Source organism: Talaromyces amestolkiae (assembly GCF_001896365.1).
Source record: "Talaromyces amestolkiae strain CIB chromosome Unknown scaffold2.1, whole genome shotgun sequence".
NCBI classification, from domain to species: domain Eukaryota; kingdom Fungi; phylum Ascomycota; class Eurotiomycetes; order Eurotiales; family Trichocomaceae; genus Talaromyces; species Talaromyces amestolkiae.
Window position 1 is genome coordinate 687510 of NW_024468038.1, and position 17110 is coordinate 704619.

The 17110-nt window shown below is 48.0% G+C and overlaps 7 protein-coding genes across 7 annotated transcripts; 4 read left to right on the forward strand and 3 right to left on the reverse strand.

The window, feature by feature from the left end:
* Nucleotides 1-213: 213 nt before the first annotated feature.
* Nucleotides 214-1037, reverse strand: BHQ10_001520 (uncharacterized protein; the record flags this gene model as incomplete). Its single annotated transcript, XM_040873566.1, has 4 exons — nt 214-239; nt 299-743; nt 801-914; nt 972-1037. 4 exons carry the CDS (start codon nt 1035-1037, stop codon nt 214-216), a joined length of 651 nt encoding a protein of 216 aa, XP_040730025.1.
* A 412-nt stretch (nt 1038-1449) lies between these two features.
* BHQ10_001521 (uncharacterized protein) lies at nt 1450-2314 on the forward strand (the record flags this gene model as incomplete). Its single annotated transcript, XM_040873567.1, has 4 exons — nt 1450-1452; nt 1547-1689; nt 2019-2244; nt 2309-2314. The coding sequence occupies 4 exons, from the start codon at nt 1450-1452 to the stop codon at nt 2312-2314; spliced, it is 378 nt and encodes a 125-aa protein (XP_040730026.1).
* A 315-nt stretch (nt 2315-2629) lies between these two features.
* BHQ10_001522 (uncharacterized protein) lies at nt 2630-5951 on the reverse strand (the record flags this gene model as incomplete). The annotated part of the gene is made up of 10 exons (XM_040873568.1): nt 2630-3308; nt 3427-3562; nt 3614-3883; nt 3934-4044; nt 4095-4211; nt 4265-4484; nt 4540-4985; nt 5102-5345; nt 5403-5748; nt 5809-5951. 10 exons carry the CDS (start codon nt 5949-5951, stop codon nt 2630-2632), a joined length of 2712 nt encoding a protein of 903 aa, XP_040730027.1.
* A 1594-nt stretch (nt 5952-7545) lies between these two features.
* Nucleotides 7546-9325, forward strand: BHQ10_001523 (uncharacterized protein; the record flags this gene model as incomplete). Its single annotated transcript, XM_040873569.1, has 2 exons — nt 7546-7936; nt 8004-9325. The coding sequence occupies 2 exons, from the start codon at nt 7546-7548 to the stop codon at nt 9323-9325; spliced, it is 1713 nt and encodes a 570-aa protein (XP_040730028.1).
* An 828-nt stretch (nt 9326-10153) lies between these two features.
* On the forward strand, nt 10154-11141 carry BHQ10_001524 (uncharacterized protein; the record flags this gene model as incomplete). The annotated part of the gene is made up of 3 exons (XM_040873570.1): nt 10154-10291; nt 10350-10483; nt 10559-11141. The coding sequence occupies 3 exons, from the start codon at nt 10154-10156 to the stop codon at nt 11139-11141; spliced, it is 855 nt and encodes a 284-aa protein (XP_040730029.1).
* A 223-nt stretch (nt 11142-11364) lies between these two features.
* BHQ10_001525 (uncharacterized protein) lies at nt 11365-13144 on the reverse strand (the record flags this gene model as incomplete). The annotated part of the gene is made up of 3 exons (XM_040873571.1): nt 11365-12915; nt 12980-13074; nt 13132-13144. The coding sequence occupies 3 exons, from the start codon at nt 13142-13144 to the stop codon at nt 11365-11367; spliced, it is 1659 nt and encodes a 552-aa protein (XP_040730030.1).
* A 251-nt stretch (nt 13145-13395) lies between these two features.
* On the forward strand, nt 13396-14362 carry BHQ10_001526 (uncharacterized protein; the record flags this gene model as incomplete). Its single annotated transcript, XM_040873572.1, has 3 exons — nt 13396-13498; nt 13702-13806; nt 13860-14362. The coding sequence occupies 3 exons, from the start codon at nt 13396-13398 to the stop codon at nt 14360-14362; spliced, it is 711 nt and encodes a 236-aa protein (XP_040730031.1).
* Nucleotides 14363-17110: the final 2748 nt, after the last annotated feature.

Below are 17110 nucleotides of genomic sequence, written 5' to 3' on the forward strand. Positions count from 1 at the left end.
GCGATGATGTGAAGCGCCGAATTGTGTAATTATATTTTACATGTACAATAGACATATTCCCCAACACAATGATATAGAATCGGGAGGTTCACTCGAGATGAGCTATAAAAGAAATCATCAACGCCGCCCATGCACAGATTATGTACCTGTCTTCCCAACAGTGATTATAGAAACGATGTAGTAAAGAAACATCACAAAACCTCCAGAGCCAGCTCAAGAGTCAACCAGATAGATGTCATCTACCTGAAAAGCAACAACATCATAAAACAAAACCCAATAAAGCAGCCGAGTATAATACCGTCCCGTCTCCGCTTAGCACCTATCTTTCCGAGCAATGAATTGACTCCCGGAATCTGTCCTGCAGCACCGACAATGCGCCGGTTAATGCTGGCTAGAGTCTCGCGTTGCAGACCGAAGTTTTCATTGACAGCATATGCCTGCGATAGCACTCTATCCATCATATTATGACTATTGTCGATGCGCCCGCGCTCTTCAAGCATGTATTCGGCCTCTGCGGCATGCGGATTTGAGGATCGGTAAGCGTCGATGTCGGAGCGTACATTTGAGAGCAGGTTTGCGCGGTCACGGGCTTCGGAGATGCTGGATGAGAGGCGATTTAGTTCTCGGCGGTGTTCAGCGAGTACTTCGCGGTGGCGGGCGAGGTTGTTTTGCTTGAGGGCTGAGGAGGTCAGGGTTGCTTCGGAGTCGAGGAGGCGGGKGAGTTGGCCGATTAATGCTTCGCGCTTATGGACGTTAGATGTCTATGCAAGAAGCAACGGCTGTGATGGTCGGGTAGTTACCTTTTCAAGGAGACTCTGGATTTGGCCCTCTACCCGTTGTTCTTCCTCTGACGGTTTCGGGGGCAATTGTGACATTGAAGCATATTGAGAGTATGTGTGAAAAAGGGATTCGGTCTACGCATAATGGTTAGGTCAGAACTTGGGTATCATCAAGAAGAAAGTGCAAAGTACCTGGGTCTCGAGTGACCGAGCCTGCTGGCGTAGCTGGGCCCATCCTCCGCCAGTTGATGTGGCCATGGTAGATTGACGTAAAGGTGCTCGAGATGAGATCGGTCTTGAATTCGTCAACTCAACGGTGTGAAAATACCATGCAACAAAGGCAATCGTAACGTCGATATCAGTCGAGTCTTCCGAGGCAGCCGCATTAGCATGATCAACTCCAATCTCAAACACTCATCCGTCTAGACGGCATAACAAGTTAAACTTGAAGCGGTCTAGAGCCAGTCCCGATTCGGCAAGGATGGATCACAAGCCACGACGACCGCTCACGTGATCTCTGCCGCTGGGGAGTCGGGCCTAATCAGGCTAGGCGCACAGTCAAACTCGCGAAAAACCCTAGTCCCACAATCAACCCAAAATTGCTTGACGACTCGCCATCTTCAATCTTTCAACTCGACAAACTCACGACAAACGACTCGAAGCAGCCAAAATGGTATGTGACTTATGCGTTTTTCGCGAGAAGCGAGATTTCTCTGTCGATTGATTTGCGATATGTACTGACTTGTGTCTTTTTTTCGATAAAATAGTCGAGCGCCAAGGTTAAGACTGCTCAGCTCTGGGGAAAGAGCAAGGACGACCTCACCAAGCAGCTCGATGAGTTGAAGACTGAGCTCGGCCAGCTTCGTGTCCAGAAGATCTCCCAGGGTGCTTCTTCCAAGCTCAACAGGATGTACGTTGTACACAAGTTTCTCGATCAATTCAATACGCCATTTTTTTTTCGATGATATTCGCCCATCTATCCGATGTTATGCACACCGAGCGATCGACAAAATCTACGACTCTGGAACGAGAAGGAAGATGTTTCTTTTAACAAAGAATTGGAAATGAGAATATTCAACATGCGTCATTTGAAGCGATTTGAAGAAACACCATGCGAAGCGCGGACACAGAAATCAATCGAATTGCATACAGACGATAGAATGGGCGATATCATCAATCCTACACATCAAACTCGACGATAGAAAGAAAAGACGAAATACTGACTGATTTTCCTCACAGCCACGACCTCCGCAAGTCCATTGCCCGCATCTTGACCGTCATCAAGGCCAACCAGCGCGCCCAGCTCCGCCTCTTCTACAAGGGCAAGAAGTACCTCCCCCTCGACCTCCGATCAAAGCAGACCCGCGCCATCCGCCGACGCCTCAGCAAGAACGAGGCTTCCCTCATCACAGAGAAGCAGCGCAAGAAGAACATCCACTTCCCCCAGAGGAAGTTTGCTGTTAAGGTATGCCTACCACAAATACCTATAATTAGACAATTACAGTACAGAATACTGACTAGTGAAACAGGCTTAAATGAAAATATGATGTGTTTGTACTTGCGTTTTTGATAAAGGGGTGCATGGAAATGGGAATATCATCATTCTTATGATAATTGGTTCTAGGGAATGCGCGGGAGCCAAAAAATCAAAAATGAGAAGAAATGGACATGAAAGTTTACACACATTATCCATTCCTATCGTAATGAAATGAGAACTTCATTATCTACTTCAAGCCTTTTTTTTTTGGTCATTCTTATGCGTGGTATTATCGGTGTAGAGGACGGGTTAAAATTGTAGCCAGGGAGACTTTCTATTAATATTATTTACAGGTTCATACTAAGGTAGTCTATCAACCAACTTGTTTATGCGTCGCAGCTGTAGTAGGCGGTCCATTTTCAAACGTCCACATTCCACCGCAAAGACAACTCCGAATGAGTTGCAAACGCAATGTCAACTGGAAATATAATATAGAGCGCGGCGACGAAGGATCGCCCGTAGTCTCACAGCAACGCACACAGCGCCTTCGCGAAGACGAGCCTGCTTTTTTTCCATTGCTCGTAATCTCTGATGACATGTTCGGCTCGATGTTGTTGTTGCTCAGATTGAATCCTCGCAATGGAACCTTTTTCACAACATCGACCGCTCGCGTTTGCCGGAAGTGCTCAGTTCGGCGGTCGCTGCAAAATCCCAACCAACTATAGTCGGTGAGATATATAGACATCTGGTCAATCTCCGTCTGTATTGCGGGAATGATCTGTTTGAACAGACTGACAAGAACGGGGATCATTACTGCAGGGATGCGCGAGTTGAGCAGAAGATCCTTCTCTGGCGTTCGGCGCTCGTCGTCTCCAAATCCTGCTCTTTGGTAGGCGTTTTTGATGGCGGATTCGACACTGCTGAGAAACTTCTCGTATACATTGAACCGAAAGGGTGCACTGTCAATGAGTGTGTAGAGCTCTTTACTATATCCACGGCCATCCCCGGCGAACGGGGACGCCATGCTACTCGTGTGTACGCCTCGTAGACCCCTACAAACCAGATGTAGAAAAGCTCGGGACATACTTGCCAGCACAAGAGTCAAAGATAATGATGATGTCGTTTTGACTTTCTTCGTTAGTAAACCTCACTCAAAAGATAGATTCGTACTCACCCTTCTGAGCAAGCGCTTCCTGGTCATCAAGAACGGGCTCAAACTCTCTGGCAAGGGCGAACAAGTCGTCTAAGAGATATTGGGTGAAATCCAAAGCCCACTTTGTATTACCGTATACCATTTGTAGAACATCTATAGCAAGTATTAAAATCTGTGGCCAATGTTGAGACAATATGAACATACCATGATCCAATGACTCATTCTCCTTCGGCTGTTTGCTATATTGAAAGAAGAAGGCAAAGAGTAAGGATGCATGGCGTAGATGAAGGATGGCCCAAGGCACGGAGTAAGGCAGGCCACGAGGCGTCTGAAAGTTCTGAAAACCGAGAGCAGCTTGAAGGCTCAAACAGCGAGGGACATATGGATGCTGCATGGGCTTATCCTGTTCCATTGAAAAATTGCAATTGATGGGTAAAGCTCGATACACTTCATTGACGAAAACATTTTGTGCATCTGTCTGGCTTAGTGTATGTCTTGAAATCTCAGCTGTATGATGTACTTACCGGTAGATAAATGACGAGATATTGTCATTATCAGGTCGTCCGTGTTATATTCAATGGCGCATCCACGAGAGAAGGTAAGGGCTAGCGCTATGATTCCATTTGAGTTTTTACCTGGACGATTAGCTTCGTGATCGATGAGAGCTCTGCGATAGAATGCATACCTTCATGTAGATCACCGTCAGGCTCAAAGTTATAGCCAGCTATTCTTAGCTGGGCTTGCCAATCCGCATCAAGAACCACCGCAAGACAGCTATTGGGCGAGAAACAAATATTCAAGCCTAGTCAACGTCAGCAGTCAACCCTATCAAGGAATATCTAGCTGTCGACAGACCTGGAGTATCAGAAGGAAATCGGAAACCAGCTTGAGCCAGGCTCGTCACTGTATTGTTATCGCCACCTTCAGCAAATTGAGACATGCTTTTAGGGTCAAAAAATGAGACTGAGCTGTCATCGTGTGTTATCGCTAGGACGCATCCGAACTCGATTTGGTCGATGGAGACTACGTGCTTATCAAAGTGAATGTCTTCCATCCTCCGAATCTCTAGTTTGGTCTGTTATTGTTAGTATCAACATTGTCAACATAACGTGCGTAAGGAGCTGCTTTACCCTCTGTTGTCCGTTGGTCTTTTTTGATAATGATTCTTCAAAGACTGGGTGCAGATTTAATGTAGAAGTCTCCAGCTGCCACCTCACCAGGACCGACGCAGGTGGCTCTTGTTGTTGAGGATCGTGGCCTGCGCTGTTAAACGGGCTCGAGTACACTGCCAATATCCATGGAGGTGATGTCGTTGCCCCGGTGTTATCAAATTGCCCTGAAACGAGATCTAAATTCGTGAGCTGGTACAAAAAGCTCTGATTAGGAGCTAGATTCTGCAAATCATCGGACTGATCTTTATTGAAGCTGAAGACTCTTCCGGGAAGTTCAGTCTTGCAGTGACTGATGCGGATAGAAGGCACCGGGAAGGGCATAACTCCAGAGGCCTGCCTCTGCTGTGTCTGATCCCAATTGGATGGATTCCACATAATTTGTACTCTGTAAAGACTGAGCTTTTCTGAGAGCGAGTGAGTAGCAACTAGAATACCATCTGTAGTAGCGATTTGTTAGTAACAAGGAAGAAATGTAGTCGAAAATGAAGGGTAATGATACAAGGGTTCTTATATTACATACTTGGTGAAGGTAGACATGCTGCATGGGTAAGGATACGGTCGGATTGATTAGTCGTCTTTAATTCAGCAGAAACCTCTGCCCATCTCTGGTCAGGATTCTGATATAGCAACCTCATGATTCCATTTCTAGTGAAGCAGATAAGCGCCGGCTTGCCAGCCGGATGGAATGGCCCGATGGGCTTACGTCGGTAGGGTGAATAGTTCCATCTTCCATTTAGTTTTGCAGCTTGATGAAAAGCATGCACCTATTCTTTGAGTTAGCTAGAGATCAGGAAAGTTGCATGATATTGTGAGGCACGCACGGCGCGATTCGAGTTCATCCACATCATACCAACGACTTGAGAACCATCGTCAGGAGGATCGACCACGGTTTGGCGGCTAATACCAAGACTATTCAAAGCCGCTGATATCGATAAAATTGATATGCGTCCCGAGGCATCAAGCACAGCTAGGTCAGAGCCTGTCTCGTTCCAGCAAAGATGAAGCAGCTGTTGACCAAGGTGAAGTTGAGGAATCTGACTTTGCGAGTACTCTTCAGTCAATGCCCATTTCCCATCGATAGGATTACATGCGAGATGGCGGACGATCACTTGAAGGCCATCCTGGGAGATGTATGCAATACATCCCAACCTTGACCAAGCGATTTTCCTATTTACCATCAGTAATTGATCAATCACAATATCTCCAAATTTGATTGTTCCAACTCACCGGCAGCATCCCAACAGACGCATCTCATCAAGACGCTGAGCCAATCCCTTTGTAGGTTGGGCGGCTGACAGTCCCAGGTCCAGGGTATTGGGGTCTCCGAAGAGATCGTCCACATCTAGCCCCTCTTCCATGATCAAAGGCATGACAGTGTATCGGGCAAGAGCCAAGACAAGACTCTAGTATCAAATGGATACAATCAGGGTAGCTATATATTCAAGCGAAATTCGCATGCCCACAACTTCCAAGGGCCGCGAATGTGGGATGAACATTTGTCTGATCCTATGACATGCGAACAAAGAAGTCAGGCTTTCCGGGGCTAGCAAGTCTCTTTGACTTTGTTGTAGTTAAGTTAACTTATCCCGAAGCTCCAATGTTGAGTCAGCAAAAGAGCGCTCGGGCTGATATCCCGAATTCGAAACACAAAGCACGGGAGTGTTTACCGGCTCGTGTCAAGATGTTCTAAAGAAGACTCGTACGCAAGTCCAAATGGTCGAATAAACAGATTTCACGTGGATGGGTGGATGTATGTAAGTAATCAGTCAGGAACGAAAGGAGCCAGCCCAGATGCCCCCCAGTAAAGAAAGAGCTCATCGTCGGCAGACGGGATTGTTTGAGGCTCCCCAGCGCTATTCCCATCTGGGCCACGGGGCTACATGCGGATGGGGTAGCACGTGACTTTGAGATGCCAAGATCAGGCCGTATCCCCGCCAACCGACGGCACAATACAATGATACGCCGCCAATACACGATCAATACCAAAACTAGGTCTTTGTGTGCCATTTTCTCTGAGAGGGCATAAAAAGCTAATTTCCGATGATTGTCTCATGTAACACTCAAACTACGTAGTATAAATTCGTGCAGATCTCAGATACGTGCCCACAGAGACTACATAGACTACGTAGTAATGACTATTCGTCTCTGGATGTCCATGAGGACGTATCATGGTTACCGCTAGTGCTGCACGGTGAAGGAACCGCGCCTGCAACGGACCACACAGCATCGTCCAAACCGCGGGAAAATTCTGCTGACGATTGGCTGCGATGCATTCCAGCGAGCTTCAGTGCTGTTCATCTTGACTGTCAACTACGTATATCGACTCAGTACTGGTCTTATATATTGACACCGCATATGATCAGGGTACGACGGCGCTCTCCTCGGAACACGTAATATCGCGGCTCCAGTTACGTAGTATGTCTTGCATCTGTAGAATTCCTGGCCTAAGCGTTTTGGGACAGAGCGACGTTCCATCCGTCCTTGACTGTGTCTCTGCCTGTCTGCTGTCTGCGTCTTCTGTCTTCTTGCCTGCTAGTCCCGGCGGGTCAAAATAAACAAATGTCCCCAAGAATTTCAGAGATTTCTATTAGATCATCGCCCATCCGAACCACCCACAGTCGCACACTAACAGTTTCGCAGTTCTTGCAGCCGCCCCCGGGAACGACAAACGGGCCATCTTTATCTTGACGCTCGCTCCTTCCCTTGTTGTCGCTCTTCAACTCTTCTCCTGCCCACCCGTCCTTTTCGATTTTCTTTCCTCTTCTTCTCCCACGACGTCAATTGCTGCTTTTTCGTGCGACAACACGCTGGATTACTCTTGCGTCATCTATTCTGTACCCAATGCTGCTCTAAAATTTCAACATATTCCACACGTCTACGAGTTTTCTCGCCTGCAACAGGAGGAAAAAGGAGCGAAGTGTCTTTACTGCCTCCCCTCTCCCTCTTCCTCTCTGGATGACGACCATGGCCAACACCTCCAGCCTTCCCACTCTCCCCATGGCTATGGACCACGAGCCATCCGATTATAGCTACATGTCGGACTCTTCCAGTATTTCTGATTTGAGCTCGCCTCCCGACTCTCCGCAGCCGCCACCAGAGTGCTATCCCACACCACCGCCAACGCAGGACGACCAGGAGGAACGCGCCCGAGCTACGTCGAGCCAAGACGAGCCCGCCAAGAAAAAAAGGCGCGTGGGCCCACCGCCGCGGTCGACGCAACATCTGGACTTGACCAATCCGGAAAGGCTTCCCTATGCCGACCAGTTGCCTCAGATCAAGCTGCTTACCAAAACCCTACGAGAGCACCGCAAGATTGTTGTTATTGCTGGTGCTGGTATTTCAACGTCTGCTGGCAGTAAGTTTTTCTCTTATTTTATTCTTTTGATTTACCGCATTAGTGGCTTGCCTCTAATGCTGTATAGTCCCCGACTTCCGCTCCGCAGATGGTCTCTTCAAGTCCGTTCAGAAGAAACACAACCTAAAAGCATCCGGCAAGCTGCTATTCGATGCCGCTGTCTACCGTGATGATTCACTCACTGCCTCCTTCCATGAGATGGTGCGAACCCTCTCACAGGAAGCTGCCGACACAAAACCCACAGCCTTTCACCACATGCTAGCCAGAATGGCTCAGGACAACCGCTTGGCGCGTCTTTATACTCAAAATATCGACTGTATTGAGACTTCATTACAACCCTTGATCACCCAGGTTCCTCTGCCTCCGAAGGCTCCCTGGCCGACTTGCATCCAGCTTCATGGAAGCCTCGATAAGATGGTCTGCCAGAAATGTCGCCATCTCGCCCAATTCGATAGAGACTTGTTTGACGGTCCTGAAGCTCCTGCTTGYCCCGCCTGTACCGAAACAGATGAATTGCGCACGACCACAGGCCAGCGCAGTCACGGTGTAGGCAAGATGCGTCCGCGCATTGTACTGTACAATGAACACAACCCCGACGAAGAAGCGATCGCTGCTGTGATGAACTCGGATATTCGATCTCGCCCAGATACCGTGATTGTTGTCGGAACCAGTTTGAAGATACCCGGCGTGCGACGTCTTGTCAAGAGCTTGTGCAAGGTTGTCCGTGCCAAGCCCAAAGGCATCGCTATGTGGATCAACAACGAGCCCCCGGTCGGAAAGGAGTTTGAAGACTGTTGGGATTTGGTTGTAAAAGGAAATTGCGAGGAAGTCGCACGATTGGCCGGACTAAAGCAATGGAATGATAACACTCCTCAGATCTTTGACGAGTGCAATGACTTGGACGTCGAACGGGTCAAGAGGGAGCAATCTGTCTCTGTTGTCGTTAATACACCGAAAAAGGTCCGAAAAACGGATGCTGGCGTGCTTACACCGGTTTCGAACAATGACGAAAGTGGTGACGAGCTTCCACACAAGAATTCGAAACAACCCCTCGCCAATCCTGCAAGCAGAGGAAGGACTGTTATGGAAGCTTTAATTGCCAGCAAGTCTAATAACAAGAAGAAACCGGCACCCAAACAACAGGTACCCAAGAAACTTGTAGCAAGTGCGCCCAAGAAGAAGGGCCCTACCAAAGAGCAATCAGCGAAGATTACCAATTATTCTATGGTCACTAAAGGCAACAAGGGCAGCAAGGTCGGAAAGGGTGGAAAGGCCATGAAGCCGTTGCCCGCGAACTCCATACTTTTTCCGGGTCTAGTCGATCCGAAAGGTCAAGAGACCATATCTCCTGAGAGTATACCGAAAGATATGGAGGCTCTCATCAGTTGAAATTCGCTATCGTGCTTTTCCTTCCACTTTAGTTTCGACATTTATCATCAGTTATACATGTCCTATTCAACATCATAGTTTGGTGATACCTGAATAGAATTATCCTGCAATCGCATACGGCGGCGTTATTAGTGGTCGATGTACATACGACATCAGGGACTACAATTGGTTTTTAGAACTATCTGGGTCATTCAAGGCGTCTTTCGTGAAGGAAGACTCATACGGGTCTGCATATCTGCTGAAGGGCACACTGGCGTTTTATGGTTGGGGTTGACCTTGAGAGACATATTTCTACGATACCTATCTAATATCTGCTATCGTCTACATTTGCAATTCATTTTTTCTATCATAAATTTTTTTTCTCTCATGCCTGTTTCTTGACACCATTGAGCGCCGCATGTACTAGTAGAACGATGGTTGATGCCTGAGGCGTCAATCAAGTGATTGTCGCGCGTTACTTATGAACAGTTTACTCTGTATAAGATGGATTGACGTGACGTTCGTATCGCTTTATTCTGACACCCTAATTATACTATTCAATTTTGTACTTGTCCAGAGGGTAAGTATGTGTCTTACCGATGCCCGCAACATTATCCATTCATCCAGAACAATTATCCGCCGCGCCCACTGCCGCGTCAAACTTACTTTGCTATCGACACCACTTTCACTCTTGAATTGACTTCTTCCGAACTGAGATAAGACAGATATACTCTCTTACTTTGGCGCTCTTGTATATAATACCATAATTATAGTCATCGTCTTACTTCTTTGGCTATACATCCTGAAAGACATCCATCTCGAGCACAACGAAAACGCGCGTTGGCAACCATGCCACCACGAAAATCGACATCTTCAATGCCAGCAACGGACAATGAAGACCCCGGCAGTCCTACAAGTGCCGCAGCAGCAAGTGCACAGGTAACAGAACAACAAGCCAAATCTCAATCGGATGGTATTAGCGTGGAGGTATTATTCCTTCTTCCTACAAGCCAAGTTGCGTGATATACTGACGAAAATCGAACAGGACCTGCTCTTACCACGAGCAGTAACACAGCGGCTCGCTAAAAGCGTCCTACCACCCGACACAGCGATTCAAAAGGATGCGTTACTGGCTATTCAGAAGGCTGCTACGGTGTTTATTTCGTATTTATCTTCCCAGTAAGTGTTATCATCTTGCTCTGGACATCATACCAAAAAAGCGAAGAAACAAGTCGACTAATCGAAGTGTGATAGCGCAAACGAAGCCACCCTCAAACGTACCCTTGCGCCCTCAGACGTCTTGAATGCCCTCTCAGAACTCGAATTCGACTCTCTTCGCCCCCAGCTCGAGCGCGAATTGGACGCGCATACAGAGGCGTTGGCGGATAAGAAGAAAGCGCAGAAAGATAGGAAAGCCGCTACTACTTCGGACACGCAGGCGGAGGCCAAAGATGGAGGTGAAGCGGGTGGTGTCGTACCTGCGGCGGCGGGTGAAGAGAAGGATGCCACGGCGGCAGGGACATCGACGTCGTCAGTGATCAAGGGCAATAAGCGTATCAAACGGGATAGTGCTGGCAATGAAAAGCATTCGCCAGATGAGACGGAGGTGGATGAAGATGAGACTGAAGAGGAAGAAGAAGCTGAACCTGAACCTGAACCTGAAGAAGAGGACGACGATGAAGAGGTCGAGGAGGAAGATGAGGACAATGACACACAAGAAGTAGAGGATCTTGATCGCGTTGAAGATTTGGATGGGAAGATGCAGGCGGATTATGATGATAGTGGTAGTGATGATGATGACAACGGCCCGGCAGCACAACTCCGGGGATTCGGTTAATGGATTACGTTTTGGGGCTCATTTTAGTTTCAAGCTCGGTTTAGATTACGTCTGTTTACTGATATAGCATTGGGTGCAAAGGGCAAAGCTTTTGGATCTATTTATCTGGCCCAGAACGACGAGTATATTCTTTTGACATGTAAAATGAAATGATATCAAACACCAATACGCCGATATTTTCCCATCATCAAATTACCCATGAAGATATTGGAAACTACTTCGATCACTCTTCGCTCTCGCCATTGCCCCATAAGCCTTCAATGTTGAACTCCTTAGCCCATTCTGTGACGATCTCTTTCACATCCGCGGCAGGACCATTGTCTGCTGCGTTTGCTGCATCAGAAGAAGCAGCAGCAGCAGTATTGACACCCGCAACAGCCAAAACAGGCGGCTCAAGCCAGCCCTGGATTCTGCCATCGCGCCAATCAGTGATGACAGCCATCGCCGCACTCGCTATATTGGGAACACCTCCCTTACCCAATCGGCCGCGGTTGCGAGCTACCTGGATCAAGAAATCGGTCGTCGTATCTCCGCCATTCATCGGGAACAACGAATTGATTCCATACAAACCGAGCATTTTCTGAAACAAGGTTTCATTGGTAGTTTGAAGGCGTTTGAGAAGAAGATTAACGGCGGGGRTGGGGKCAGTGATTTGTTTGGGAGGAACGGCATTCAATAACACCAAACGAGCTTCGTCGTTTTCTTTCTTCTTCTTGGAGGATGCTTTGCTGCTATTCGGGAAGACGATACCAGGGGAATCGATAAGTTTCAATTTGCTGTCCAGCTTGACTTCGCGCAGACTCGTGGTCACACCTGCTTCGGCGCCCGTAGGGCAGGCATTGCTGCGTCCGCGGTTGAGACGGGCTGTAAGCGCGTTGATGACGGACGATTTTCCAACGTTGGGGTATCCGATGACACCGACGGAGATGGCTCGCTTCAGTTGCGAGGTTTGAGAATATGACTTGAGTGCTTTGAAAAGTGTCTCGGATGTGCCTTTTACGGTCAACTGTTTGTGGTCGAAGCTGTGAACGTTGGGTGCACCGTTGGAGGCCTTGAGGGGGAGAGTCGGGAAATATCGTCGGAGATGAATCAGCCATCCTTTGAGCACGGCAGGAGGCACGAGGTCGATCTTGTTGAGGATGAGGATCAATCGTTTTGAGCCGCCCTCTGCTGCCATGATTTCGCGCTCGACGTCTTTGGATCGTGTACCTTCGGGGTCTCGCGCATCGAGAACGTAGAGAATAACATCTGCTGCTTGCGCCACCTGCTTAAAGACCTTGTCGAATGCGCGTCGCGAGCTTTCTTTGGATGCAACTTGGGATGCGATTGTGGGGATATCACCAGACTGCAAAGAGACGCCTCCCTGCTCAGCATCTTCATCCATGCGATCCTCGTCTTCGTCGTCATCGTAGTCTTCACTCATCTCGTCGCCATTTTCTTCGTATTCAGCAGCTCTTGCTCGTGCAGATGCAAGCAAAGCAGCCATGGGGTTCGAGCCATCGCCATCTTCGTCCATGCCATCGACGTCCTCGTCATCATCCTCAATATCAATATCGTCGATGATCTCATCGTCCTCATCCTCGTCATCAGCAGTCTCGATGCCGGCAGCCTTCTTCTCGGCTTTGCGACGTTCGCGAGCTTCTTCACGGATACGGAGCTGTTCCTCTTGTTTTTGCCGCTTCTTTTCTTCGATCTCTGCAAGGATCTTGTCTTTGAATGGGAATAGGTTGGGGATGCCGGGGTCTTTCTTGATCTTTGAGCGCCATGTCGGGTCCTGATTGAGCTCCAATTAGTACATAGTCTCAATGATACTATTTTTTCGGGCTTCATGTATATACCTTCTTAGCTTGCTTCCTTGCTTTTCTCTGCTTTGCTGCGCCGGCCTTTTCAATCTTGTGTCGCAGCCGGACGGGCGTCCGCTTGGACTTTTTTCCTGCGAAAGATCAATTCGACTGAACTCACACATATACAGCTGAATATCGTAACATACCTAACTTCACCATCTTGAATATAGAACTGGTATGAGGTGGTGAATAAGGTGAAGAATCAACACTCTCTTATCACTGACCGTGATATTTTTTTTTCTTGGGTCAAATCGCCCAAATTATCCAATTGTGGAGCGCCAAGATTTCACCCACGCTAAGATAAGGAACATCCTATCGCCGATATCCGATAAAAAGGACGAGGGGCAATTTGTCCCTCTTGATTGATATCTAGTGGCTACAATTATTAGAGATTCATTTGATTCTGCACAATGGCTACTACATACCACGGAGAGTATACGGGCCCTGCACAGCTGCTGTCGTTTGATGGCCTCCTGTTTGATTTTGATGGCACGATCATTGATTCTACGGCTGGTATGTAAATTTAAGAAGAACTATTACTCTCCCTGAGAATCTTGGGATATCTTAGCTAACGATTCATGTCATTTGTTGGATGTGAGTAGCTATCGTCAAGCATTGGCATGAGTCAGTATAACACCCTTACATATACACGAAATTGTATATAAGATATATGTTTCAAACAGAATTCCTTCTCATCCCTTTGATATATAGATTAGGAAGGGAGTTGGGTGTAGACCCGGAGGCCATCCTTGCTACTTCCCACGGAAGGAGAAGTATTGATACTCTGGCTCTATACGATGAGAGCAAAGCCAACTGGGAGTGTAAGTCAATTCCCGGCGTGGCCCATCAGCATCTATTCTGACAGTAAGAAAAGACGTCAGCGCAATTGAAGGCGCTCTGCCCCGAAAGTACGGGCAAGATGCCACCGAAATACCTGGAGCACGAGCTCTCCTCAAACAGCTCGTCGATGCCAATGCTCCCTGGGCAGTCGTCACTTCCGGTACTCGAGCACTAGTGACCGGCTGGCTCGAAGTCCTCCAGCTCGCACATCCCAAATATCTCGTAGTTGCCGAGGATGTGCAACAAGGCAAACCCGACCCGCAATGCTACCAGCTCGGGCGATCAAAGCTCAGCAATGACGTGGGTTTTCCCCAGGAATCGACCAATATGTTGGTGGTTGAGGACGCGCCATCTGGTATCAAGGCTGGTAAGGCAGCTGGGTTCAAGGTCCTTGCTCTTGAGACGACACATACTGTCCAGCAGCTAAAGGATGCGGGTGCGGATTGGATTGTGAAGGATTTGAGAAGTGTGCAGCTCAAGTCGTGGAGTCAGGGGAGCAAAGTCGAGGTTGAGATCAAAGATACGCTGCAGTCCTGATCGTGAGGGGATGCGAGGAGAAAATAATAGACTGGCCGCTCATGCAATATAAAAGGCCGACATGTGATGTGCTTTGACATTGACATATCATCCCCTAATAGATTAGACAATGGTACATACATGGATAAATATGAATCAAGATATACGACCTTACATCGTGCGCAACCGATCCATTGGGCATCCGTCACGATCAACTGTTGCTTTGACATTTCACTTATTGTCTAGTACGTACATGTTGATATCATTCATATCACATGTATATATAAGCTATGCGCTCGACACGTCTTATTCCCAACAAACAAATAGCAAACGTGCAGAGGTTACAGAGGAAAAATGTGTGATGATTCTCTGCCAGTCCAACACGTGATGTGATGTAATGTGGTAAGTATTGCACCTCTCTCGGTGACTAGAGTATCACTTCATGATTCTGCTTACTCTGCGGTTTACTTTTCTACATGAATCGTCGACAACCAAGTCTCAAAGACCGCCTTTGCTTGACTCGGGGAACAAAGAATAAGGATGCAACGGGTACGCCGCATCCTTTGTTCCGTTTGGCACCTCACATGTAACAGCACGATGCATATGTGGAGTTTGGTCTTCTCTAGACCAAAGCAACAGATCAGGGAGGTGATACGAGAGGATGACCTAATGTTTGACAACTGCTTGCGACCGCCAGGCCTTCGGAAATTGTTCACCGCCCCGGTGCAACACACAATTGGCCTGGATCTTCCACTGCACTTTTTTTCGTTTAGATTCATGTCGAAGTACGAACGCTGATCGATAGCAATGACTGCGTGATGGTCAAATTTGACGTGCAGCTGTGGCAAAGGATGCGTATCTTGACATGACATCAACTCGCCACGAGACCCCCAAAAGAGACATGCCAACAGGATAGACTACCCAAACAAGGGACAGCTACTATTTCGGCAATCGTCAAGCTTGGCACGCAGGAATCAACTTTCGATCTGTGTGTAGATCCAGATTACCTACGGGCTATGACTGATTCCGATGAGGAAAATGTGGAGTCAGGAGTTCATGTCGGAGAGAAAACCATAAGGGGGGTTCGCATCGATGGACTTAACCCACCACCAGAATCGCACCGCTTTATGACTGATATCATCAGGAGTCCTTGATTCATTGGCCAATGGCAATTTCGACTATCTGCAGAGATAGCTTGGCTCGACTGTGTGCAACTTGTTTGTGCCTGACTCCTGCAAGGATGCACGGGGCCTACTTTCACGTTTGCTTGCTTGGCTGTCCAAGTTCGTTCAATGAAGCTCAGGAGAAAGGAGCAGGAAGTAGGAACCGAAAATCAAGCAAAGGGGTGACCGAATCACCGAGCTTGCCTACGTCCCACCTAGATGCAGGAAGATGCAGTACGCAAAGCGTATCATCTTTTGCGTACGCTGTCTATCAAGGCACGGAGTGCTCTGTTCCTACTCAGGAAACGTAAAACAGACTGGGTTCACACGGCTGGTCACCAGGCTGTGGCTTGCGGTCTCGGGGTGGATCTGGGTACGTATCGTAGTGGCGAAAGACAGCAAGGGATGTATGCGGATTACAGAGTGCTCGTACGGAGCGAGATATGTTGAAAATGGCGAGGCAACCGCTGGTGCTTAGATTCGGCGGCAATTTGACGATGTAGACTCGAACGTACCTATCACCGATACGTCTTGACAGCTGGTCCATGCTTTGGACTTAGGTAGGCGTGATTGATAGTTACCAGTAGATGACTGGACAGAGAGACGGGTGATCTCCAAGCCTAAACCTGCCGCTCGGGTTTAAGTACGGCGTATTCCGTGAGTTTCCCGACGTCGACCTGCCATTGCTCTTCTGGTACGGAGTAGTAGATGCCGAATACGATCTGTGCCTATTCTGGATGCTACTCTCTGATTAAGGTTTGCGTGCCAATCCAGTGTCTTGGGTTTACGAAGATTAAGAATAAATGTTCTCAAAGGTTGGTTGTATCGATCGATACGTTGTCGTGATGAGATAGATCTACACCTCAACGTCGGGAGTGGAGTGGTATCTTTCTTTACTTTTGCGCAGTCTACGATCACGGTGATCACTGATCAGGATCTGCGATGGGATAGTGTCATCGACTCATCCATTATGAGCCTGATTCTTCCTTTCTATATTTTGCTTTTTCCTTTGGCGGACCTACAGTGACCGCTGACCAGTGACTACTATTCCATCGCACTAATCGCAGACTTGTAGTGACATGATTTGCAATGCATGCAGTGACTTGAGTGATGTGCAAGCACGATGCCTGAGGCAAATGGCCAACTGATCAATCACGATGCAGAGTTGAGCGCCGGGTCCAGGAATCCCAAAATCGGGGAGGATTGGCTCGAGCTTTTCTTTCTTTGCTTTTCCCCTTTTGACAGGAGGGGGCGATCTTTGCAAGGCGGCTCTAGTCTTGGGCCTTGACTCTTGATACGTAATGAGCCAGCTCATTTCGACTTGGCGGCCTGTCATTACATTCGAGCGTGACGAACGAGCTCTGCCTTAAGTGGCACGTATTGAGTATCGTAATTACCTGTAACAGCCACACATGCGTGGTACCTCTGTTTTCTCATCCCCTAAACCCTGCCCTTTCCACATCTTATCAGTGGTCATGTACCCGAATACGAGTCATAACCTTACCATTATAGGCAGTACTGTGTCAAGACATTAGGCAAGCTTCGAACGTACCCAACGCAAGCCACACGAAAACCTGGAGGATCTACCGATCACCAGTTCTAAGAT